Source organism: Oncorhynchus masou, chromosome 22 (assembly GCF_036934945.1).
Source record: "Oncorhynchus masou masou isolate Uvic2021 chromosome 22, UVic_Omas_1.1, whole genome shotgun sequence".
Lineage (NCBI taxonomy): Eukaryota > Metazoa > Chordata > Actinopteri > Salmoniformes > Salmonidae > Oncorhynchus > Oncorhynchus masou.
In genome coordinates, this window is record NC_088233.1 from 28,193,598 (window position 1) to 28,221,183 (window position 27,586).

The window sequence follows — 27,586 nt, forward strand, 5'->3', positions numbered from 1 at the left end:
GTTCCCTTAGCCCTATGTTCCCTCCCTCAGCCCTATGTTCCTCAGACCTGTTCCCTCAGCCCTATGTTCCTCAGACCTGTTCCCTCAGCCCTATGTTCCCTCCCTCAGCCCTATGTTCCTCAGACCTGTTCCCTCAGCCCTATGTTCCCTCCCTCAGCCCTATGTTCCTCAGACCTGTTCCCTTAGCCCTATGTTCCCTCCCTCAGCCCTATGTTCCTCAGACCTGTTCCCTTAGCCCTATGTTCCCTCCCTTAGCCCTATGTTCCTCAGACCTGTTCCCTTAGCCCTATGTTCCCTCCCTCAGCCCTATGTTCCCTCCCTCAGCCCTATGTTCCCTCCCTCAGCCCTATGTTCCCTCCCTCAGCCCTATGTTCCTCAGACCTGTTCCCTTAGCCCTATGTTCCCTCCCTCAGCCCTATGTTCCTCAGACCTGTTCCCTTAGCCCTATGTTCCCTCCCTCAGCCCTATGTTCCCTCCCTCAGCCCTATGTTCCCTCCCTTAGCCCTATGTTCCCTCCCTTAGCCCTATGTTCCTCAGACCTGTTCCCTTAGCCCTATGTTCCCTCCCTCAGCCCTATGTTCCTCAGACCTGTTCCCTTAGCCCTATGTTCCTCAGACCTGTTCCCTTAGCCCTATGTTCCCTCCATCAGCCCTATGTTCCTCAGACCTGTTCCCTTAGCCCTATGTTCCCTCCCTCAGCCCTATGTTCCTCAGACCTGTTCCCTTAGCCCTATGTTCCCTCCCTCAGCCCTATGTTCCTCAGACCTGTTCCCTTAGCCCTATGTTCCTCAGACCTGTTCCCTTAGCCCTATGTTCCTCAGACCTGTTCCCTTAGCCATATGTTCCCTCCCTTAGCCCTATGTTCCCTCCCTCAGCCCTATGTTCCTCAGACCTGTTCCCTTAGCCCTATGTTCCCTCCCTCAGCCCTATGTTCCTCAGACCTGTTCCCTTAGCCCTATGTTCCTCAGACCTGTTCCCTTAGCCCTATGTTCCCTCCCTCAGCCCTATGTTCCTCAGACCTGTTCCCTTAGCCCTATGTTCCCTCCCTCAGCCCTATGTTCCTCAGACCTGTTCCCTTAGCCCTATGTTCCCTCCCTCAGCCCTATGTTCCTCAGACCTGTTCCCTTAGCCCTATGTTCCCTCCCTCAGCCCTATGTTCCTCAGACCTGTTCCCTTAGCCCTATGTTCCTCAGACCTGTTCCCTTAGCCCTATGTTCCCTCCATCAGCCCTATGTTCCTCAGACCTGTTCCCTTAGCCCTATGTTCCCTCCCTCAGCTCTATGTTCCTCAGACCTGTTCCCTTAGCCCTATGTTCCTCAGACCTGTTCCCTTAGCCCTATGTTCCCTCCCTCAGCCCTATGTTGCTCAGACCTGTTCCCTCAGCCCTATGTTCCCTCCCTCAGCCCTATGTTCCTCAGACCTGTTCCCTTAGCCCTATGTTCCCTCCCTCAGCCCTATGTTCCTCAGACCTGTTCCCTTAGCCCTATGTTCCCTCCCTTAGCCCTATGTTCCTCAGACCTGTTCCCTTAGCCCTATGTTCCCTCCCTCAGCCCTATGTTCCCTCCCTCAGCCCTATGTTCCCTCCCTCAGCCCTATGTTCCCTCCCTCAGCCCTATGTTCCTCAGACCTGTTCCCTTAGCCCTATGTTCCCTCCCTCAGCCCTATGTTCCTCAGACCTGTTCCCTTCAGCCCTATGTCCTCCCTCCCTCAGCCCTATGTTCCCTCCCTCAGCCCTATGTTCCCTCCCTTAGCCCTATGTTCCCTCCCTTAGCCCTATGTTCCTCAGACCTGTTCCCAGCCCTATGTTCCCTCCCTCAGCCCTATGTTCCCCCCTCAGCCCTATGTTCCCTCCCTCAGCCCTATGTTCTCTCCCTCAGCCCTATGTTCCCTCCCTCAGCCCTATGTTCCCTCCCTCAGCCCTATGTTCTCTCCCTCAGCCCTATGTTCCCTCCCTCAGCCCTATGTTCCCTCCCTCAGCCCTATGTTCTCTCCCTCAGCCCTATGTTCCCTCCCTCAGCCCTATGTTCTCTCCCTTAGCCCTATGTTCCCTCCCTCAGCCCTATGTTCCCTCCCTTAGCCCTATGTTCCTCAGACCTGTTCACTTAGCCCTATGTTCCCTCCCTCAGCCCTATGTTCCCTCCCTCAGCCCTATGTTCCCTCCCTCAGCCCTATGTTCCCTCCCTCAGCCCTATGTTCCCTCCCGCAGCCCTATGTTCCTCAGACCTGTTCCATTAGCCCTATGTTCCCTCCCTCAGCCCTATGTTCCCTCAGCCTTATAAGTTCCCTCAGTTCTATGTTCTCTCAGTTCTATGTTATAAACCAGGAGTCAGGAAACAAATATCTTACATAGCTTATATGTTGACACCCATGATGTATGTATTTTGGTTAGTTGAGCCATTGTTGTTGCATGATGGAACAAAGATGGGTAGTATTTCTGATACATATTTTTGAAATGCGTATTTCAATTACTTTTGAGAATTTTGTCATTTTTATCTCCCTGGCCTGAACTGCAATGCAATGATTGAGTAAGTTACACAATTTCAAAATACTAAATACTTTCATATACCGGTTCAACATTTTGTGGCCCCCTATCAACTCAAATTTACTGCATTGGTGTCAGAAGTCTGATGCCATTAAAGGTGTGATAAAAACTGTCTGCTAAATGACCAAAATGTTATGTGAAAATGAACACTTGCAACGCACATTGGGAATAATTCTAGTGATCCCCGTCCCCAAACAAGGCCAAAATTTGATTACAATACAAATGATTTGGACAATAAGCATTTGTGCCAATTGTTATTGAAATTGGTTCAGTGGCTACTGAGGGAACATAGGACTGAAGGAACACTATTAGCTGGTAAGGTTAGCTGGTAAAGTTAGCCGGTAAGGTTAGCCGGTAAGGCTAAGCCGGTAAGGTTAGCCAAAACTCTCAACCCATTTAGTGGCTAGCATAAAAGTGATGTACATGTTCATTGACGGAAACTGAGGTTTTGTTTGAAACTGCTAGTGAGTCTGGTGAAGCTAATAGTACAGAAAGTGAGTGAGTGGGCTACAGTGGCGAAGAAAAAGGGAAACGATAAGTAAAGATATGTTGGGAAAATAGAAAACACTAGACTTGTTTTTGGTTGGAGTCAGGGTTTTGGATGAATGCTACTTGGGAAATCTGTTTAAACGTCTCCAGGAAAATCTGGAAACATGCTCCTGAACTCTTGGAGTGCCCTGGTGAAGGGGAATGAGGTGGCAAGGGTAAGGAGTGTCCTATCTGGAGGTGGTGAGAAAATTTGGAAGGAACAGGTAGCGGGGAAGAAGCAACAGTAGTAGAGCCACCAAGACCAGTGAAGGTTTCTCATCAACAGAGGGATAGTGAAGGCAGTAGGTGTCACATAGACCAGTTGACAGGAGTTTAATGAGTCAATGTAAGAATCTTCAAAGCAAACTTAGAGTAGGATGGGGTGATGGGGAAACCTGCCACGGCCAAGCAAAACATGGTGATGTAGTGACCCCTTGTGGTAGACCACGGACTTTTTCATTTCCAAAACTCTGCTGACGACATTCAAATGCGCCAACTGTGTCTCGGTAATCACATGATTTTTTTATGTTGCGTCAGTTGTGTAGTGTAGCAAACTCTCGCAGCTATTATCTCAACGATACAGGGAATATTACATAACATTGGAGAATACGTGAACACGTAGAGCAATTTATTTAAATCGTTAGGCCTTGACCTTGAACACTTTTTAAAAGCGAAGTAGCTTTAAACGTTAGCTAACGTTAAGCATTTTTCCTTTTCATGACTAACTTCTGCTTGTTGCAACAGTCAGTCAGAATGGGCCATTTTCTATCTCTCAACACCTTACTGTACCTGCTTGTTACGAGCTGCTCGGGCTCCCCTCCCTCGAATTTCATCCTCCTGTTCGCGGACGACCTGGGGTTCGGCGACCTAGGATGCTACGGTCATCCAACCTCGCTCACGCCCAACCTGGACCGATTGGCGGCCGACGGACTGAGATTCACTGACTTCTACTGCACCAGTCCCGTCTGCAGCCCCTCCAGGTAGTAACTAACTAGCAACATATTGCAGTAACAATAGCTAATATCCTTATCAAAATCAGGAGGCTGTGGGGTATATATGAGGAACAACTCTACAGTTTAGGGGTGAGTGAGGTGGGCAGTGAAAAAAAAAAATCAAAATATTGGTCACGTGCACAGGACGTGCAGGGATACTCAGCTACTATTTGAGAAGGTCCAGTGACACATTTCCTAGGTGGCAAAAGTCCGGATGGATATCGTACTTTATCGGCGCTGTGATACAGCGTAGTAACAAACATAGTCGTCTACGACTTAGGAAACATGTTGTTATATAAAATGTACATTAAATTACACTAAAATGTGAATGAAATACAACTTCTTTCGAATGTAAAGATGTGCAATATTTCATCAACTGCGCAAGATGAAAAGTGGTTGCATAATCATCTATGCAAAAGGTTCACTGTGAACCATTGTACATGAGCCTTGAATAAAATTAAATCAAGTGCATGTTTTCTGGAGAACAAAAGAGTTTAACCTAAATAATCATCTGAATGCTCAGAACTTCACTGTGGGCCATGCAATAATTAAGCAATAAAGCACTTCGGCGAGACACAATGCGGAGTGCCCGGATACAGCCGTGGTATATTGGCCATATACCACAAACCTCTGAGGTGCCTTATTGCCAGTATAATCTGTAATTAAAGGTGTAAAAAATAGAGGTCGACTGTTTTTGATTTTTCAACACCGATACCGATTATTAGAGGACCAAAAAAAGCAGACTTATTTATTTATATATTTGTAATGATGACAATTACAACAACATTGAATGAACACTTATTTTAACTACATATAATACATCAATAAAATAAATTTAGTCTCAAATAAATAATGAAACATGTTCAATTTGGTTGAAATAATGCAAAAACACAGTATTGGAAAAGAGAGTAAAAGTGCAATATGTGCCATGCAAAGAAAGCTAACGTTTCAGTTCCTTGCTCAGAACATGAGAACATATGAAACCTGGTCGTTCCTTTTAACATGAGTCTTCAATATCCCCAGTTAAGTAGTTTTAGGTTGTAGTTATTATAGGATTATTTCTCTCTATACCATTTGCATTTCATATACATTTGACTATTGGATGTTCTTATAGGCACAATAGTATTGCCAGCCTAATCTTGGGTGTTGATAGGCTTGAAGTCATAAACAGCGCAATGTTGGAAGCACAGCGATGAGCTGTGCTGCCTACCACCGCTCAGTCAGGCTGCTCTATCAAATATCAAATCATAGACTTAATAATAATATAATAAACAAACAGAAATACGAGCCTTGGGTCATTAATATGGTCAAATCCAGAAACTATAATTTCAAAAACAAAACGTTTATTCTTTCAGTGAAATACGGAACCGTTCTGTAATTTTATCGAACGGGCGGCAACCCTAAGTCTAAATATTGCTGTTAAATTGCACAACCTTCTATTTTACATCATAATTATGTACAATTCTGGTAAATCAATTAGTTTTTTTTAGGAAGAAATGGTCTTCACGCAGTTCGCATGCATGTACCCTGACTCTGTTTGCACAGATCACAAGAGAAGTGACACAATTTCCCTAGAACCTCTTGGGGCGAGGGGGCAGAATTTTCACTTTTGGATAAATAGCGTGCCCAATTTCAACTTCCTGCTACTCATGCCAAGAATATAAGATATGCATATTATTCATAGATTTGGATAGAAAACACTGAAGCTTCTAAAACTGTTTGAATCATGTCTGTGAGTATAACAGAACTTATGTAGCAGGCAAAACCCCGAGGACTAACTGTTTTAGAATATATATATATATTTTGCCTCTCTCTGTTCACTGCCTGTCATTGCCAAGGGATATTTCTTAGGAACCTGTTTTCAGTTCCTACCGCTTCCACTGGATATCACCAGTCTTTGGAATTTGGTTGAGGTTATTCCTTTGTACAATGAAGAAGTAGGCCAACCAGGAACTGGGTACACTGTTGAGAGTTGCGCAAGACGTGAAAAGTGGCGCTGGTTTGTTTTCATTCCTGTATTGAACACAGATTGCCCCATCTACAATTTTATAGATTATTAACGTTTAAAAATACCTGAAGTTGTATTACAAAAGTAGTTTGAAATATTTTGGCAAAGTTTATAGGCAACTTTTGAAATATTTTGTAGTGACGTTGAGTTTTTTGTAAGCTGTTTTTTTCTGGATCAAACGCGCTTTATAAATGGACATTTTGGATAAATATGGACTGAATTAATCGAACAAAAGGACCAATTGTGATGTTTATGGGACATATTGGAGTGCCAACAAAGAAGCTCGTCAAAGGTATTGCATGTTTTATATTTTATTTCAGCGTTTTATGTAGCACCTGCAGGGTTGAAATATGCTAACCCCTTTGTTTACTGCTCGTGCTATCATCAGATAATAGCTTCTTATGCTTTCGCCAAAAAGCATTTTTAAAATCTGACATGTTGGCTGGATTCACAACGAGTGTAGCTTTAATTGAGTATCTTACATGTGTGATTTAATGAAAGTTTGAATTTTATAGTATTTTATTTGAATCTGGCGCTCTGCATTTTCCCTGGCAATTGGCCAGTTGAGACATTTGCGTCCCGCCTATCCCTAACTAGTTTTAAAATAAATTCATGTTAGCAGGCAATATTAACTACATACACAGTTTAAAAAATGTACTTGTGAATTGATTTTAAGAAAGGCACCAATGTGGACCTAACCATAAACATCAATGCAACGACAGTGCTTTTTTTGCGAATGCGCTTGTTAAATCGTCACCCGTTTGGCGAAGTAGGCTGTGATTTGATGATAAATTAACAGGCACCGCATTGATTATATGCAACGCAGGACAAGCTAGATAAACTAGTAATATCATCAACCACCAGTCTCCTCGTGGAGTGCAATGTAATCGGCCATAATCGGCATCCAAAAACGCAGATTACCGATTGTTATGAAAACTTGAAATCGGCTCTAATGAATCGACCATGCCGATTAATCGGTCGACCTCTAGGAAATAATACATGTTTGGTCATACCCATGGTATACGGTCTGATATAGCACGGCTGTCAGCCAATCAGCATTCAGGGCTTAAACCACCGAGTTTATAATCACGTATATATGTCACTCTGGGCATTGCCCTGCGTTAATGAGAGAAATTATACTTTCTGGTCAGGATGTATAGTGCCAGTTTCTTGAGAACAGGGACATCAATTGCAGGCACCATCTTTCCCCAGAAAGTGACAGGGTCACAATCACCAGCCTGCTCCTTCAAAGCCACATCTTCTTGCAACCCCATTTGCGGTGATGCAACACCTACCCATCTGAAGATTTTTTTTAGCTTTTAGCTTCTTTGTGACCAAGAAGGGTTTCTGGATTAGCAGCAGCAGTTCTCTTCCAACAGTGAAGTCATCAAAGTGAGCCTTAAAGTTATCCATCAATTTCTGGATGAAATCAACATGGTTGGGAACATCTCAGAACACCTCAGAAGACTGGGGAAGTGGACAAGTTCTCCTTGGAGATCATTGGGAACATCTCAGAACACCTCAGAAGACTGGGGAAGTGGACAAGTTCTCCTTGGAGATCATTCTTGAAAAGCTCAAATTTCTTTTGGAAAGCTCAGACTGCTGTTATCATATCACACACAGTGTTGTCCCGTCCCTGCAGCTTAACATTGAGGTGTGATGTAATGTCTGTCAAATATTCCACTGTTTCCATCTTCTCATCTTCCAAAAACTCAGGAAACTTAGTTGCCATATCACACTTTTGCTCTGATAAGAAAGCTTTGATTTATACCTGAATGGCTCAAAAGCGTTCAAAAACCCTGCCTTTGCTGAGCCATCTGATATTGTTGTGCAGTAGTAAGTCATCAACTGGCATTGGTCTCTGTCAGAATGGCAGTGTTGTAGGGATGAAGTTGTTCTCAAAAAGTTGATCAGTTTCATCATTGTTGTCATGACCTCAGAATACTCTTTTCCCAGACTGGCACACAGGACAGATTGATGCAGTGATATGATGTCAGGTCAGGGTGGTCCTCTTTCAAATGTGCACCAGTCACCTCCCTCTTCCCATCATGGCTGGAGCTCCATCTGTGATGACTTCAGATCTATCCCCCTTCTTGTCAGCATCCCTTTGATGGCCTCATGGATATCCTCTCACCATGTTGGTGCTTCTAGATGTGTTAAGCCCAACAGCTCCTCAAGAATTCTTTCTTGGTTTCGTTATAAAATCTGACAAACACCAGAAGCTGGGCATTATCAGTATTATCAGTTGATTCATCCACAGCTAATGAAATGCATGGTGCATTCTCAATGGCCTCATCAATTTGTGAAGGTAAATCTTCAGCTAATATTTCAGTTGGGCCTCATTGATGTGGGATCTGTTTGATCTTTTCCCTGAGCTCATCTTTTTGTTTACCTTCAAGCAAGGTGTCAAAAACGTCACACATGCATTATTTTACCATCTCAGCGTCTGAAAATGTTTTGTTTTTTGTTTTCCCAAAAACCCAGGCTATCCTCAGTGAACACTCCGTTGCACGTTATTGGGCTATCAGGGAATTGACAAGGATGGAACTCTCATATTGGTGGAACTCTCATATTGGGATTTGAGTTTGTTCATCTGGATTGTTCTCACCTCCATGTTCAGGGTATATGTCTAATCGAATTGACTATGCCTGGTGTTATAATTGCGCTTAACATGGGCACTTTTCACGAGAGCTACGGACTCGCTGCATATCAGGCACATTGGTTTTGTGCTAGTTGCAAGGAGAATGAACACATACTGTTCCGTCCACTCGTTTAGCCATATTAACTACCTTCTGGTAACTAAGCTCCTATCTGTGATATTTACAGTTGAACTGCGGTCAAATCTTTGTTTCTTTCTGACTGCTTGTCCCAGGGTTTCACAGAGGATATTTGTGATTGGGTAGGATGCAACCTTTTGTATTTGCATATAACCACATGATTGGATTAGACGGGGCACTAGTAGAGGTGGGCGTTGCTTCGAGAGAGAGCGCATGAGAAAGAGAGTTTGTTAGTTAAAGAGGCCGCTGTGCCCAGTAGATTTTTTTTAAAGCTGTCTAAAAAACTATGTATTGACTTTTTTATATAACAAAATGCGTTGTTGCCTGGATTGACCCTTCTCTGGGTGTGGACCCGGACCGCGGTCCGCCAGTTGAGTTTTGCTGGGATACAGGGTGTGAAAGGTACAGTGAAATGCTTACTTTCAAGCTATCCTCAACAGTGCAATATGCATTTATCACCCAACAAGTAGTAAGAAAAACATTTGTAAAGTTTGAAATTATATACACATAATAATTAGGCTGAAAAGACTTGGCATGGTCCCTCGGATCCTCAAAAGGATATTATACAGCTGCACCATTGAGACTGGCTGCATCACAGCTTGGTATGGAAATTGCACCACCCTTGAATGCCAGCGCTACAAATAGTGGTGCAGACAGCCCAGTACATCACTGGGGCCAAGCACCCTGCCATCCATGACCTCTATCAGGTGGTGTCAAGGGAAAGAATCCAGCCATCCAAGCCATAGACTGTTCACTCTGCTACCATCCGGCAAATGGTACCGGAACATCAGCTCTCGAACCAACAGGCCCCAAGACTAGAGGTTGACCGATTAATTGGAATGGCCGATTAATTAGGGCTGATTTCATGTTTTCATAACAATCGGAAATCGGTATTTTACGACACCGATTTGGCAGATTTTATTTATTTATTTAAAAAATATATATTTATATTTTAGGCAAGTCAGTTAAGAACACATTCTTATTTTCACTGACAGCCTAGGAACGGTCAGGGAACTGCCTTGTTCAGGGGCAGAACGACAGATTTTTACCTTGTCAGCTCGGGGATTCAACCTTGCAACCTTACAGTTAACTAGTCCAACGCTCTAACCACCTGCCTTACAGTGCACTCCACGAGGAGCCTGCCTGTTGCACGAATGCAGTACGAAGCCAAGGTAAGTTTCTAGCTAGCATTAAACTTATCTCATAAAAAACAATCAATCAATCATAATCACTAGTTAACTACACGTGATTGATGATTTTACTAGTTTATCTAGTGTGTCCTGCATTGCAAATGATCGATGCGGTGCGCATTCACGAAAAAGGAGTGTAGTTGCTCCAACGTGTACATAACCATAAACATCAATGCCTTTCTTAAAATCAATACACAAGTATTTATTTTTAAACCTGCATATTTAGTTAATATTGCCTGCTAATATGGATTTATTTTAACTAGGGAAATGGTGTCACTTCTCTTGCAACAGAGTCCGGGTATATACAGCAGTTTGGGCCACCTGGCTCGTTGCGAACTGTGTGAAGACTATTTCTTCCTAACAAAGACAGCCAACTTTGCCAAACAGGAGATGATTTAACAAAAGCGCATTTGCGAAAAACGCACAATCGTTGCATGACTGTACCTAACCATAAACATCAATGCCTTTCTTAAAATCAATACACAGAAGTATATATTTTTAAACCTGCATATTTAGCTAAAAGAAATCCAGGTTAGCAGGCAGGTGAAATTGTGTCACTTCTCTTGCGTTCATTACACGCAGAGTCAGGGTATATGCAACAGTTTGGGCCGCCTGGCTCGTTGTGAACTAATTTGCCAGAATTTTACTTAATTATGACATAACATTGAAGGTTGTGCAATATAACAGCAATATTTAGACATATGGATGGCACCTGTTAGATAAAATACGTAACGGTTCTGTATTTCACAAATAATAAATGTTTTGTTTTCGGGATGATAGTTTCCGGATTTGACCATATTAATGACCTAAGGCTCGTATTTCTGTGTGTTATTATGTTATAATTAAGTCTATGATTTGATAGAGCAGTCTGACTGAGCGATGGTAGGCACCAGCAGGTTCGTAAGCATTCATTCAAACAGCACTTTTGTGCGTTTTTCCAGCAGCTCTTCGCAATGCTTCAAGCATTGCGCTGTTTATGACTTCAAGCCTATCAACTCCCGAGATTAGGCTGGTGTAACCAATGTGAAATGGCTAGCTAGTTAGCGGGGTGCGCGCTAATAGCTTTTCAAACGTCACTCGCTCTGAGACTTGGAGTAGTTGTTCCCCTTGCTCTGCATGGGTAATGCTGCTTCGAGGGTGTCTGTTGTCGATGTGTTCCTGGTTCGAGCCCAGGTAGGAGCGAGGAGAGGTACGGAAGCTATACTGTTACACTGGCAATACTAAAGTGCCTATAAGAACATCCAATAGTCAAAGGTATATGAAATACAAATGGTATAGAGAGAAATAGTCCTATAATTCCTATAATAACTACAACCTAAAACTTCTTACCTGTGAATATTGAAGACTCATGTTAAAAGGAACCACCAGCTTTCATATGTTCTCATGTTCTGAGCAAGGAACTTAAACGTTAGCTTTCTTACATGGCACATATTGCACTTTTACTTTCTTCTCCAACACTTTGTTTTTGCATTATTTAAACCAAATTGAACATGTTTCATTATTTATTTGTGGCTAAATTGATTTTATTGATGTATTATATTAAGTTAAAATAAGTGTTCATTCAGTATTGTTGTAATTGTCATTATTACAAATACATTTTAAAAAATCGGCCTATTAATTGGTATCGTTTTTTTTTTGGTCCTCCAATAATCGGTATCGACGTTGAAAAATCATAATCGGTCGACCTCTACCTGAGACAGCTTCTACCCCCAAGTCATAATACTGCTAAATAGCCAGACTGCTAATTAGTCAATTAATGCTACCCAAACTATCTGTACTGTGACTCTATCTTGCCCTGACCCTACGCACCCTCACGAGACTTAAATGCACACCATATATTCACTCACACACTACACTGTCACTCACACACAAAACCCTCACACATTCTCATACACTACACTACATTTGGAAAAAGTCAAGGGGTCTGAATACCTTCCAAAGGCACTGTATACACACACACACACACACACGCATACCTACACAACAGAAACACACATACATGCACACTCATATGCACACCCTTTTGCACTCCTCATTGGTTGCTGCTACATTGTTCTTTATTTTACTTTTATTATTATCTCTCCGTATGCCTAGTCACATTATTCTGCCTTCATGTACTTATCTATCCTTGTTCCTCTGCACATTGATCTTAGAGACAGTCTGTGAGAACTGGTTAGAACCTGTTCTTGTTTTGACTATTCTTCTAGGGGAATGGAGCCAATTACCCCTTATCTCTTTTGTAAGCGTTCCTCCTTCTTTGTGGGGTAAACAGCTCTTTGTGTAGATGAAGTGTAAATAAAGATTTAGCTTTATCCTGAGAGGGAACTTCCTGGCAATTGCTTGAATAAAACTCTTATAAACTGGAAAATGAGCTTTGCCTGATCCTTGGAACAAGTTTTTCCTTGTTTGCAGGCTTTTTAGCCAACCCAGCTGGAGCAAACTCCTGCATATCAAGTAGCTCCCCTGGACTCTCTGGGAAGAGGATTGGTCACCCTGCAACATTACAGTTACAACCAAATACTTGTTATGTCTTTGAAAAATGATTCTCTCATTCAATGAACCAGGGTGCAAATGGCTAAGGTAGCTAACTAAGATGTTTATCTATTTGTAAGGTTAAAATATTAAGTGTTCACAGGAGATCTTGACAGCATAGGAGTTACTTGTTAGGCTACTGTAATAACTTTTTTGTTGTTGACTTTGTCAGAATTGCATAGCCAGTATTGAATAGAGGAGAATCCTAGCCAATTTTGAGCGCTTGAGAGACAGTTTTACAACCAGAGTATGGAGCATTTGTTTCGTCAACTGCGTGTTTGCGGTTATACACGAGTGCCAGTAAAGTTATTTTAGGACCCCCCCCCCAGCAATGGACCACTGGCACAAACACGCAGGTGATGCACACACCTTGGCTTTTCCAGGATTTTCATTGCTGACCAAAAATGTGCTTTAACTGGGTAAATATTATCAACAAATGTACAAACGCAGCTAGGCTCGCTTTGATCTCGAGTCAGTGCAGATAGCATTGTTTAAGACAACCTAAAGCGAGACTGATTTAAGACCTGAGCAAATCCGAGACCGAGACCAGACGAGTCCAATTCAAGACCATGATTGTAATTGTGTCAAATTGCCACAATAATAGTAGAAAATATTCTGTGTTCATATTGCAGAAGAACAGATTCTTTAGACATTGAGTTGTCAAAAAATGCATGCTGTGGGCAAATAGCGTCATATCACTAACCGATACAGGTCTATAATAGATAATACAAAATTCAGTGCATTCGGAAAGTATTCAGACCCCTTCCCTTTTCCACATTTTGTTACATTACAGCCTAATTCTAAAATTGATTAAATATTTTTTTTCATGAATCTACACACAATACCCCATAATGACAAATGTAATCGGCATTGTTGGACACCGATTATGGCCGATTACATTGCACTCCACGAGGCAACTGCGTGGCAGATCGACTACCTGTTATGCGAGTGCAGCAAGGAGCCAAGGTAAAGTGCTAGCTAGCATTAAACTAATCTCATAAAAAACAATCAATCTTAACTTAATCACTATTATGCAACAGTTTGGGCCGCCTGGCTCGTTGCGAACCAATTTGCCAGAATTTTCATAATTATGACATAACATTTGAAGGTTTTGCAATGTAACAGCAATATTTAGACTTATGGATGCCACCAGTTAGATAAAATATGGAATGGTTCCGGAATTGACTGAAAGAATAAACGTTTTGTTTTCTAAATGAGAGTTTCCGGATTCGACCATATTAATGACCTAAGGCTCGTATTTCTGTGTGTTATTATATTATAATTAAGTCTATGATTTGATAGCGCAGTCTGACTGAGCAGTGGTAGGCAGCAGCAGGCTCGTAAGCATTCATTCAAACAGCACTTTTGTGCATTTGCGTTTGCATTGTTTATGACTTCAAGCCTATCAACTCCCGAGATTAGGCTGGCAATACTAAAGTACCAATTAGAACATCCAATAGTCAAAGGTATATGAAATACAAATGGTATAGAGAGAAATAGCCCTATAATAACTACAACTTAAAACTTACCTGGGAATATTGAAGACTCATGTTAAAAGGAACCCCCAGTTTTCATAAGCTCTCATGTTCTGAGCAGGGAACTTAAACGCTAGATGGCATGGCACATATTGCACTTTTACTCTCTTTTCCAACACTGTGTTTCTGCATTATTTAAACCAAATTTAACATGTTTCATTATTTATTTGAGACTAAATTGATTTTATAGATGTATTATAATAAGTTAAAATAAAAGTGTTCATTTTTCACTCAGTATTGTTGTAGTTGTCATTATTACAAATATATATATATATATAGATATATAGATATAGATATCTATATATAGATATAGATATAGATATATATATATATATATAGATATAGATATCGGCCAATTAATCGTATCTGCTTATTTTGGTCCTCCAATAACTGGTATCGGCGTTGAAATATCATAATCGGTCGACCTCTAGTCTATATTGACAGTGCATGTCAGAGCGAAAACCAAGGAATGAGGTCGAAGTAATTGTCTGTAGAGCTCCAAGACAGGTTTGTGTCGAAGCACAGATCTGGGTGTAGGGTACCAAAAACCAACAAGACTCTTACTTGAGCTAGCCGCCCGGCCAAACTAAGTAATCGGGGGAAAAGGGCCTTGGTCAGGGAGGTGAACAAGAACCCAATGGTTACTCTGACAGAGCTCGAGAGTTCCTCTGTGGAGATTGGAGTACCTTCCAGAAGGACAACCATCTCTGCATCACTCCACCAATCAGGCCTTTATGGCAGAGTAGCCAGGGAAGCCACTCCTCAGTAAAAGGCAAATTACAGTCTTCTTGGAGTTTGCCGAAAGGCAGCTAAATGACTCTCAGACCATGAAAAAGAATATTCTCTGGTTTGATGAAATCAAGATAGAACTCTTTGGCCTGAATGCCAAGTGTCACGTCAGGAGGAAACCTGTCACCATCCCTATGGTGTAGCATGATGGTTGCAGTAGCATGCTGTGGGGATGTTTTTCGTGGCACCGACTGGTTGACTAGTGAGGATCAAGGGAAAGATGAACGGTGCAAAGTACAGAGAGATCCTTGATGAAAACCTGCTCCAGAGCACTCAGGACCTCTGACTTGTGCAAAGGTTCATCTTGTAACAGGACAACGACGCTAAGCACACAGCCAAGACAACGCAGGAGTGGCTTTGGAACAAGTCTCTGAATGTCCTTGAGTGGCCCTGCCAGAGCCCAGACTTGAAACCGATCGAACATCTCTGGAGAGACCTGAGAATAGCTGTGCAGCGACACTCCCCATCTTTTGGGAAATGCTGTAATTTATGAGGACTAAATGTATTATACATTTTTTGTAAAATGTCTCCCCAATTTTGATCTGGTCTCATTGATGCAACTCCCCAACAGGCTCGGGAGATGAAGGTCGAGTCATGCGTCCTCCGAAACTGCACTTCTTAACACCTACCTGCTTAACCCGGAAGCCAGCCGAACACCAATGTGTCGGAGGAAACACCGTTCACCTGACGACCGATGTCAGCCTGCAGGCACCCGGCCCACCACGAGTTGCTAGAGCTTGATGAGTGGCCAAATCCGGGTTTGATCCCCCGGCCAAATCCTCCCCTAACCCAGACGACGCTGGGCCAATTGTGCGCCGTCCGATGGTGATACAGCCCGTGATCAAACCCAGGTCTGTAGTGATGCAGTGACTTAGACCGCTGAGCCACTCGGGAGGCCCCTAAAATGTATTTTAAAAGATGAGACAATAATAAATACCGCTTTTATGCCATACAAGCAAGCCAAACACCCGTTAGTCCAAATGTGCTTTTCAGATATCCATATCATAAAACTCATGTCAACATTTATGATCCCTATGTTTGATGTACAGTTACAAGATGGCATGGCTTTATACCCTGGGTTGTCCTGTTGTATTGCCGCAGACCACTCATCTAAACACACTCATGACTCCGTTCTATGCACACCAAAATTACAATCTGCTTCTCTGAAAGCCTAACGCTAAGATCATATTAAAAAATTATAATATGCCCACCTGACCCAGATTGCGATTTATAATGAACCGTTTTTGGAGTGCTTAAAGAACTACTGTAATTGTGTGAAGGTGTGGATGCGGGGCTGTGTTCCAAACAAACAGTACAAGTCTTCTTGCTCTAGTTCCTCAACAGCACAGCTAGGAGGGCTCTTAAGAGTACTGTTCTTGTTAGAATCTTCTTTGTCATAAAAGTGCACTGAAATTACTTATGAACTGTGAACACTTTGGAGAGGTGTGTTTGGCAACTTGAAAACACCAGTTAAACCTTTCACTCAAACCCCTTGTCATTGTTTTGTTTTGTCCCAAGTTTTCCAAGAATATTCTTATTATGTTACAGAATGTATCAAGAGTATTTTCAGATTTCGTTATCAACAAATGCAGTGAAAAGTACAGTAAATGTAAAATGCACATAAAATCAACAGTGTAATGTTTGGATTCAGTCTTGTATCATGCGAACAGTTGTCCTCAGTTTTTAGTCTAATAATTTTTCCATAATCTCAAAACTGTTCCCTTTCAATTCATGGTTATGCATATGCTTTCCATATTTCTTCTGTAAGAAACATTTCGATATAGACCTATCCTATCCATAGCACAACATCTATTTTGTGTTCATCAACCACTTGTATCAATGTTTTAAATAAATTAAATGATGGTTGTCTTTTCCCATCAGGGCGTCTTTGCTGACAGGGCGCTACCAGACCCGGTCAGGGGTGTACCCGGGGGTGTTCTACCCTGGTTCCCGCGGGGGTCTACCGCTGAACGAGACCACCATAGCGGAGATGCTAAAGCCCCTGGGCTACGCCACGGCAGCCATGGGGAAATGGCACCTGGGCGTGGGGGAGAACGGGATGTACCTGCCCACCCAACAGGGCTTTGACCACTACCTGGGGGTCCCCTACTCCCATGACATGGTCAGTGTGTTCACTGGTTGTTGTTAATTGATTGGGTAAATGGTAGTTACTACACTGAACAAAAATATAAATATAACATGTAAAGTGTTGGTCCCATGTTTCATGATCTGAAAAATCTCAGAAATGTTCCAAACTAACAAAAAGCTTATTTCTCTCTTGTGCACAAATGTGTTTACATCCCTGAGCATTTTTCTTTTGCGAAGAGATCCATCCACCTGACAGGTGTTGCATATCAAGAAGCTAATTAAATAACATGATCATTAGACAGATGCACCTTGTGCTGGGAACAATAAAATGCCACTCTAAAATGGGCAGTTTTGTCAGACAACACAATCCACATACAGTGGGGAGAACAAGTATTTGATACACTGCCGATTTTGCAGGTTTTCCTACTTACAAAGCATGTAGATGTCTAATCTTTTATCATAGGTACACTTCAATTGTGAGAGACGGAATCTAAAACAAAAATCCAGAAAATCACATTGTATGATTTTAAGTAATTTAATTTGCATTTTATTGCATGACATAAGTATTTGATACATCAGAAAAGCAGAACTTAATATTTGGTACAGAAACCTTTGTTTGCAATTACAGAGATCATATGTTTCTTGTAATTCTTGACCAGGTTTGCACACACTGCAGCAGGGATTTTGGCTCACTCCTCCATATAGACCTTCTCCAGATCCTTCAGGTTTCAGGGCTGTCGCTGGGCAAATTCAAATAGCAACCTATCAAATGCAATTGTGTTCGTTGTCCGTAGCTTATACCATAACCCCACCTCCACATTCCATAGGCCACAATCAACAGCCTGATCAACTCTATGAGAAGGAGATTTGTCACGCTGCATGAGGCAAATGGTGGTCACACCAGATATCTGTGACCAACAGACGCATATCTGTATTGTACCCTCGACAACCACTGTGATTATTATTATTTGACTCTGCTGGTCATCTATGAACGTTTGAACATCTTGGCCATGTTCTGTTATAATTTCTACCCGGCACAACCAGAAGAGGACTGGCCACTCCTCATAGCCTGGTTCCTCTCTAGGTTTATTCCTAGATTCTGGCCTTTCTAGGGAGTTTTTCCTAGCCACCGTACTTCTACGTCTGCATTGCTTATAGAATCATCATAGGGCGTCATTGTAAATAGGAATTTGTTCTTAACTGACTTAGTTAAATAAAGGTACAATTTAAATTAAAACAATTCTGACCAGTCGCAACCTTCTTGGATCTGCAAAAACCCCATCCTTGCTCATTATTCAGTACTACACAAATTATTTACTAGCTAACTAAATAATAACACAGAATACACTTACACCCTTTACATGAGACAATGGTCCCTAGTGGACTGACAAAATATGACAGCTTGTTTGTTTTACAACATAGATGGAGAGGGTGGAAGAGCGAGACAGAGAGAAAAAAGCACACTTATTGTCGAGACATTTCAGAATTATTCTCACAGTTAATCATATTTGCGCACGAACTGCCGACCGTTTGGAATAAGAAATCATGAATATATTTACGTGAGTTTTATTTCTGTCGGAACAGCCCTTCTTTGGAAGGTTGTTGGCATTCCAGCTGTATGGCTCTGATTGTCCGAAAGGAGTCTCCCCTTTCCAGTCTTCTACTGTTAACTCTGAAAGATAACCAGCCATGTCGACAGTTCCCATTGATGTTGAGCGTAGTAGGATAGTCTCACTTAGATTCACTTTTCTCGATATCTGACTTAAGCCAGCTAATCAGTTGTACCAGTGATTGTCTGAGGTGAGCTTCTCGCTTCTTCCTCGTGTTGGTATTCAGGATGCGGACCAAGATGTACATGAGCTGCAGCTCTTCGTCTCTCTGGTCTAAAGGAAGGTGAGTTTATTTCTTCACCTTGTGTTGAAGTTTAGAGTTGTAACCATTTAAAACATGTAGCTCTTGTCTCACGTTTCCTACTCTAATGTTGATTTTGTTGGCAATGCTTTTTATGCACTCTCATCAAAGGGGACGGCTCCGTCCGTCTGACAAGCTCTCTGACCTCACTCAGGGTGTGGCTACTTAATGTGCAAAGAATTTATAACACATTCCTATCTTAACAGAAATAAAACATTTCATGTTGGATGAAAACCTTACAGAAGAAGGGGCTATACTTTCCAAGTTATAGTATTTGGTCCATACAGTTTTTAATAACATCACACAATGAAAAACAATTTAACATCAGTTTTCTACATCTCTCCACTGACCATTTCCCACAACGTTACGTTAGAAATATTGTTCCATTATTAACCTTTTGGACATTAGAGTTTTGGGCCGACAAAAGTCTCTCACGACAAAGACATTCCTTTGGTTGATACTAAAGGGTAGATAGTTCTCTCCTGCTTAAAGTTACGACCGGGTGTGGAGGTGTCAAAACCCCACAGTTCTCTCCCCCCTTTGCGTTTGGGTGAGGGTCTGGTTATCAGCCATTGCCAAGCTGATCTGACCCTTTGTGATTCTCACAGGACGTTCATGACACTTGGTACCCCTGTATTTGGGGAGCTTCTCCAATTCTTCTTAAGCTCTGTCAGGTTGGATGGGGAGCGTTGCTTCAAAGCTATTTTCAGGTCTCTCCAGAGATTTAATCGGGTTCAAGTCCAGGCTCTGGCTGGGCAACTAAAGGACATTCAGAGACTTGTTCCGAAGCCACTCCTGTATTGTCCTGGCAGTGTGCTGAGGGTCGTTGTCCTGTTGAAGGTGGACCTTCACCCCAGTCTGAGGTCCTGAGCGCTCTCGAGTTGGTTTTCAACAAGGATCTCTCTGTACTTTGCTCCGTTCATCTTTCCCTTGATCCTGACTGGTCTCCCAGTCCCTGCCACTGAAAAACAATGCTATTTCTGACTTATGTTGACTCCAACATGGCGGCTATATTCTTGGGTTGTGTATGTCGTCTGAGTGCCTTTCTCAGATTATCGCATGGTTTTCTTTTTCCGTAAAGTAAAAAACAAATCTGACACAGCGGTTGCATTAACTTCATATGGCTGCAGGGGCAGTATTGAGTAGCTTGGATGAAAAGGTGTCCATTGTAAATGACCAGCTCCTCAGTCTCAGTTGCTAATATATGCATATTATTATTAGTATTGGATAGAAAACCAAAAAGTTTCCAAAACTGTCAAAATATTGTCTGTGAGTATAATAGAACTGATATTGCAGACGAAACCCTGAGGGAAATCAAAACCGGAAGTGGCTTCTATTTTGAAAATCATGTTCCATAGCCTCCCTTTGCTGGATTTAAAGGGATATGAACCAGATTCCTTTTCCTATTGCTTCCTCAAGGTGTCAACAGTCTTCAGACATAGTTTCAGGCTTTTATTTTGAAAAATTAGCCAGAACGATAACATTGCGTCAAGTGGTCACATGAGTTTTGCTTGCGCAACAGAATTTGGACAGCCATGGTCTTCCCCTCTCCTACTGTGAAAGACATTTGTGGTTGATATATTATCATTTATATATTTTAAAAACAACCTGAGGATTGATTATAAAAAAACTTTTACATATTTCTGTGGACATTATGGATATTATTTGGAATTATCATCTGCGTTGTCGTGACCGCTCTTTACTGTGGATTTCTGAACATAACGCAACAAACAAACGGAGGTATTTTGGATATAAAAATCATATTTATGGAACAAACTGAACATTTGTTGTGTAACTGGGAGTCTCGTGAGTGAAAACATCCAAAGATCATCAAAGGTAAACAATTAATTTGATTGCTTTTATGATTTTCGTGACCGAGCTGCCTGATGCTAAGTGTACGTAATGTTTTATCGTGCGATCGATAAACTCACACAAACGCTTGGATTGCTTTCGCTGTAAAGCATAATTTCAAAATCTGACATGACACCTGGATTAACAAAAGGCTAAGCTGTGTTTTCCTATATTGCACTTGTGATTTCATGAATATAAATATTTATAGTCATATTTGTATGTAGCGCTATGCTATTCAGCGGTTGTTGATGATGCTTATCCCGATAGTGGGATTGCAACCATAACAAGTTAAGGAAAAGTATATCCTTAAATCTGTGAATCACACTTGTATCTTGTATTAATGTTTTATTATGAATATTTCTGTAATTTAATGTGGCTCTGTGCAAATTCACGGGATGTTTTGGAGGCAAAGCCAAATGTAAACTGAGGTTTTTGGATATAAATATGAACTTGATCGAGCAAAACATACATGTATTGTGTAACATGTTGTCCCGGGAGTGTCATCTGAGGAAGAATATCAAAGGTTAGTGATTCATTTTATCAATTGTTCTGCTTTTTGTGACTCCTCTCTTTGTTTGGAAAATCACTGTATGCTTTCTGTGACTAGTTGCTGACCTAACATAATGATTTGTTTTGCTTTCGCCGAAAAATCTTTTTTGAAATCGGACACTGTGGTTGGATTAACGAGAATTTTACATTTAAAATGGTGCCTAATACTTGTGTTTGAGAAAATTTAATTATGAGATTTCTGTTGATTGAATTTGGCACCCTGCAATTTCATTGGCTGTTGGCGAGGGATTCCGCTAGCGGAACGGGGTTAAGAAGCAATTTGGACCAAGACTTGGCGCTCCGGTACCGCTTGTCGTGTGGTAGCAGAGAGAACAATCTATGACTAGGGTGACTGGAGTCTTTGACAATTTTTAGGGCCTTCCTCTGACCACCTGGTATAGAGGTCCTGGATGGCAGGAAGCTCGGCCCCAGTGATGTACAGGGCCAAATGCACTACCTTCTGTTGTGGCTTTTGGTCGGAGGCCGAGCACTTGCCATACCAGGCAGTAATGCAACCAGTCACGATGGTCTCTGGTGCAGCTGTAGAACCTTTTGAGGATCTGAGGACCCATGACAAATATTTTTAGTCTCCTGAGGGGGAATAGGCCTTGTCGTACCCTTGTCACTACCATCTTAGTGTGTTTGGACCATGATAGTTTGTTGATGATGTGGACACCAAGGAACTTGAAGCTCTCAACCTGCTCCACTACAGCCTTTTCCTGTAGTCCACGATCATCTTTTTTGTCTTGATCACATTGAGGGAGAGGTTGTTGTCCTGACACCACACGGCCAGTTCTCTGATCACCTGCCTATAGGCTGTCATATCGTTATCGGTAATCAGTCCTACCACTGTTGTCATCTGGAAACTTGATGATGGTATTGGACTCGTGCCTGGCCATGCGGTAATTAGTGAACAGGGTGTACAGGAGGGGACTGAACACGGCCCTGTGTTGAGGATCAGCATGGTGGATGTGTTGTTACCTAACTTTACCACCTGGGGGTGGCCCATCAGGAAGTCAAGAATCCAGTTGCAGAGGGAGGTGTTTTAGTCCCAGGGTCCTTAGCTTAGTGATGAGCTTTGAGGGCACTATAGTGTTGGAACAATGAAATCTAGTCTATGAATAGCATTCTCACATAGGTGTTCCTTTTGTCCAGATCGGAAAGGGCAGTGTTTAGTGCATTTGAGATTGCATCATCTGCGGATCTTTTGGGGCGGTGTGCAAATTGGTGTGGGTCTAGGGTTTCTGGGATAATGGTGTTGATGTGAGTCATGACCAACCAGATGGTTGTCCTTCTGGAAGTTTCTTCTATTTCCACAGAGGAACTCTGGAGCTCTGTCATAGTGACTATCGGGTTCTTGGTCACCTCCTTGACCAAGGCCCTTCTCGCCCGATTGCTCAGTTTGGCTGGGCGGACAGCTCTAGGAAGAGTCTTGTGGTTCCAAACGTCTTCCATTTAAGTCTGATGGAGGCCACTGTGTTCTTGGGAATCTTCAATGCTGCAGACATTTTTTTATACCCTTCCCCAGATCTGTGTCTTGACACACTCCTGTCTCGGAGCTCTACGGACAATTCCTTTGACCTTATGGCTTGGTTTTTACTCTGACATGCACTGTCAACTGTGGGACACTGGTGTGTGCCTTTTCAAATTCTGTCCAATCAATTAAATGTACCACAGGTGGACTCAAATCAAGTTGCAGAAACATCTCAAGGATGATCAATGGAAACAGGATGCACCTGAGCTAAATGTCAAATGCTAAATGTTTTGGTTTTTTGATACATTTCTAAACCTGTTTACACTTTGTCATTATGGGGTATTGTGTGTAGATTGAGGATTTTACATTTTTAAAATTAATTAATACATTTTAGGATAAGGCTGTAAATGTAAAGGGGTCTGAATGCTTTCCTCAAGCACTGAATATTGTCAGTGTCTCTGTATTCATTGCCACAGCTAAGGGAGAGAAATGACATTGACACTTTTGCATTAGTTTGCTCTCTTTCTCAATCTTGCTCTCATCCTCTCTGCCTCCCCCTTTTGTTTGTATCTCTCTTAACTCTCTCTCCTTGTCTCTTTCTTTCCCAGGGACCCTGTCAGAATCTGACATGTTTCCCTCCAGATGTTAAATGCTTCGGAAACTGTGACAACGGCGTGGTAACCATCCCACTAATGCACAATGACGTCATAAAGCAGCAGCCTGTGGACTTCCTGGATCTGGAGAGGGCTTACAGTGACTTTGCCACAGACTTCATCACCCAGTCTACCAGGAAGAAACAACCCTTCTTCCTCTACTACCCCTCCCATGTAATCATATCTTCTTCCTCTACTACCCCTCCCGTGTAATCATCTCTTCTTCCTCTACTACCCCTCCCGTGTAATCATCTCTTCTTCCTCTACTACCCTTCCCGTGTAATCATCTCTTCTTCCTCTACTAACCCTCTCATATAATCATCTCTTCTTCCTCTACTACCCCTCCCATGTAATCATATCTTCTTCCTCTACTAACCCTCCCATGTAATCATCTCTTCTTCCTCTACTAACCCTCTCGTGTAGTCATCTCTTCTTCCTCTACTACCCCCTCCCGTGTAGTCATCTCTTCTTCCTCTACTACCCCTCCCGTGTAATCATCTCTTCTTCCTCTACTACCCCTCTCGTGTAATCATCTCTTCTTCCTCTACTACACCTCTTGTGTAGTCATCTCTTCTTCCTCTACTACCCCTCCCGTGTAGTCATCTCTTCTTCCTCTACTACCCCTCCCGTGTAGTCATCTCTTCTTCCTCTACTACCCCTCTCGTGTAGTCATCTCTACTACCCCTCTCGTGTAGTCATCTCTTCTTCCTCTCATGTGAGAAGCTAACAATCATTTCAAGTTCAAAGGAAGTGGGTGCTCCTCCAACAACCTTCCAGGTGAACAGTCTCTTCCCCCCTTTCTGTCCTCTAGCACACCCACTACCCCCAGTATGCAGGCCCGGCAACGGCAGGGCGGTCTCGAAGGGGTCCGTTTGGTGACGCTCTGCTGGAATTTGACTCTACAGTAGGGAATCTGCTCTCAGCTCTGGAACATACTGGAGTCCTCAACAACACTCTCATACTGTTCACTGCTGATAATGGGTAGGAACTGTGTTGGTGTGTGTGATGGTGTGTCAGTGTAGTTTACTAGCAGCGTGTACGGATATTATGTAATGGTTTAGTTGCCTACAGTATGTGTGCTTGTGTTTTACTACTGGTTTTACAACAAATATGAAGGGACTAAGAGCCTTTCACATTTCAACCTTAGGTGAATCTCTCCAATCCCCCTCTCTCCCCACCCAGGCCTGAGTTGATGCGTATGTCTCGGGGGGGTAATGCTGGTCCTCTGAAGTGTGGTAAGGGCACCACCTATGAAGGGGGCATGAGAGAACCTGCCATCGCCTACTGGCCTGGGACCATCACACCAGGTCTGTCAGGAGAGATATGTAGTCCTCTCAACTACAAAATACATGTATCATCACACTCACCCACGCATATTGGCTGAATGTTGTAGCCTTGAAGATCTCTTGTTTAATTTCAATAAAGAAATTTCCAGGCTTATCATACTGCAGACGTGTGTATGGGGGTATTCACAGAGCAGGAGTTAGTTGGCATGGTCACATTTAGTCCCCTCCATTTCAACTAGATTCGGAACTTCAGTGCATTCAGAAAGTATTCAGACCCCTTGACTTTTTCCACATTTTGTTATGTTATAGCCTTATTAAAAAATATATTAAATTGTTTTTTTCCCTCAATGTACACACAATACCCCATAATGACAAAGCAAAAACAGGTTTTTAGAAATCTTTGCATAAAATAAAATATGACATTTATATAAGTATCAGACCCTTTACTCAGTACTTTGTTGAAGCACCTTTGGCAGTGATTACATCCTCGAGTCTTCCTGGGCATGACGCTACAAGCTTGGCTCACCTGTATTTGGGGAGTTTCTCCCTTCTCTGCAGACCCTCTCAAGCTCTGTCAGGTTGGATGGGGAGCGTTGCTGCACAGCTATTTTTCAGATTTTTCCAGAGATGTTAGATCAGGTTCAAGTCTGGGCTCTGGCTAGGCCACTCAAGGATATTCAGAGACTTGTCCCGAAGCCACTCCTGCGTTGAAGTCTTGGTGGTTCCAAACTTCTTCCACTTAAAAATGGAGATCACTGTGTTCTTGGGGACCTTCAATGAGGCAGAAATGTTTTGGTACCCTTTTGCAGATCTGTGGACAATTCCTTCAACCTCACGGCTTGGTTTTTGCTCTGACATGCACTGTCAACTGTGGGCCTTTCCAAATCATGTCCAATCAATTGAATTTACCACAGGTAGACTCCAATCAAGTTGGAGAAACATCGCAAAGATGATTAATGGAAACAGGAGGAACTTGAGCTCAATTTCATGTCTCTTAGCAAAGGGTTGGAAATCTGTTTTCTTTTGCCAAAATCATTATTGTGTGTAGATTGCTGAGGGTAAAGTTTTTTTAAATCAATTTTATAATAAGGCTGTAACGTAACAATGTGGGAAAGTCGAGTGGTCCTATAATACTTTCCGAAGGCACTGTACATCTAATTTCAACTCTATTTTCTAGGGATCACCCATGAGCTGGCCAGCACCCTGGACATCATGCCCACCATCGCAGGGCTGGCGGGGGCCAAACTACCAATGGTGCAGCTGGACGGAGTGGATATGACGGACATCTTGGTCAACCACGGGCCGGTATGGGAGACATTATTCACTTCACTCTGAGTAGTTAAACGTAATTTGGGTTGAAGAATAGAAGATGGATACATTGCATAATGTGTTCTTGACTTAAACACTTGGACATTGTTATTCATACCTATTTAACTTCCTGTGTTGTAGAGTAAGAGAGAGGCCATGATGTTCTACCCTACAGACCCTAGTGAGAAGTACGGTCTGTTCGCTCTCAGGCTGGGCAAATACAAGGCTCACTTCTACACACGCGGTGAGAGTCATGCACAATGTCATACTGCAGAATAGGGTACTCCAAAGTTCCTGTTTTGATGATGTGATTGCTGTGCTCTTTTGTAATTAGCCTTTTAACAACAAGATGCATTTCTAAACACTGGCAAAGGGGCCAGCCAGAGGCTGAAATGGAACCTGGCCTAAATCTAACATTTCTATCTGAACCACCTTTCCCTCTTTCCCTCAGGTGCAGGCCACAGTGAGACCACCCCAGACCAGGACTGTCACATAATCTCCTTCCTGAAGCCCCATGATCCTCCCCTGCTGTTTGACTTGGAGTCTGACCCCAGTGAGAACTATCCCTTGTCTTCGCTGGGACGCCCCGACCTGCAGGCCCTGCTGCAGAGGATAGGCGTGGTCAAGGAACAGTTTGAAGCCTCCATGGTGTTTGGGGAGAGCCAGATCGGGAAAGGTAGCGACCCTGATCTTGAGCCCTGCTGCACACCGCACTGCACCCCCAAACCTTCCTGCTGCCAGTGTGGCTGATGCACCCTCAAACCTACAGTACTGCTTGTACTATACCTTAAGTAAGACTAGTTCTAGTACCTCTATTACTGTGGATGAGGTACCCCCAAACTTAACCTCTGAAAGTGTGGAAAGACAGTTCTTTAAGCCATATCAGAGACTGTGGGAAGCAGCACCTTTTCAAACATTAGAAATGGTACATCCAGCATGGCCATTGTTCCACGTGTCTGATCTACCAAATCTAATTCTATGGATGCGGGCACCCTCATGTGGACCCTGCATCCCAGTGACAACTGCGCCCGGTTTCCCAAAAGCACTATGCCTCAATGACGCACTTAGCAACTGTGTGGTGTTTTATCTTCAGCCTTTGTAGAAAAGATGCTTTGTTAAAACACTCGTAAGCCTAAGTTCCATCGCTATCGGGGAAACCGGGCTAGTTTTTACAAAAGACGGTGTGTGTTATTTTTAAATACAGGATTATATTAATACATTCTCTTTCACTATAAAATAGTGTAACGTCTCACACCCAGAAGAAAGGAGTGGTAGTTAAGTTCAAACATGTCTTTACGAACTAGACAGATCTTCATGTAAACAAATTGTACAAATCTAGGGAAATGTATTTTACAGATGACAATTTCATATAGCCTAGCTAGTCTATAATTAGGTTGTTGGACTGAGATTTGTGGCTTGGACCTAAATCATGCATTAATGTTGACATTTGAATTAGTGGCAGATCTGAAGTTAGGATTTTACCCTATAAATTAACAGATTCATGAAACTGTTATTGTGTAGCACGGTGACACAAGCACAAGAAAGAGACAGACTCATTTGAACATCAAGCATAT

The 27,586-nt window shown here is 42.5% G+C and overlaps 1 protein-coding gene across 1 annotated transcript; it reads left to right on the forward strand.

Moving 5' to 3' along the window:
• Positions 1 to 3,572: 3,572 nt before the first annotated feature.
• On the forward strand, positions 3,573 to 27,278 carry arsa (arylsulfatase A). Its single transcript, XM_064929793.1, has 8 exons — positions 3,573 to 4,049; positions 16,774 to 17,014; positions 23,374 to 23,592; positions 24,230 to 24,399; positions 24,601 to 24,725; positions 25,882 to 26,009; positions 26,154 to 26,256; positions 26,464 to 27,278. Exons 1-8 carry the CDS (start codon positions 3,787 to 3,789, stop codon positions 26,760 to 26,762), a joined length of 1,548 nt encoding a protein of 515 aa, XP_064785865.1. The 5' UTR covers positions 3,573 to 3,786; the 3' UTR covers positions 26,763 to 27,278.
• Positions 27,279 to 27,586: the final 308 nt, after the last annotated feature.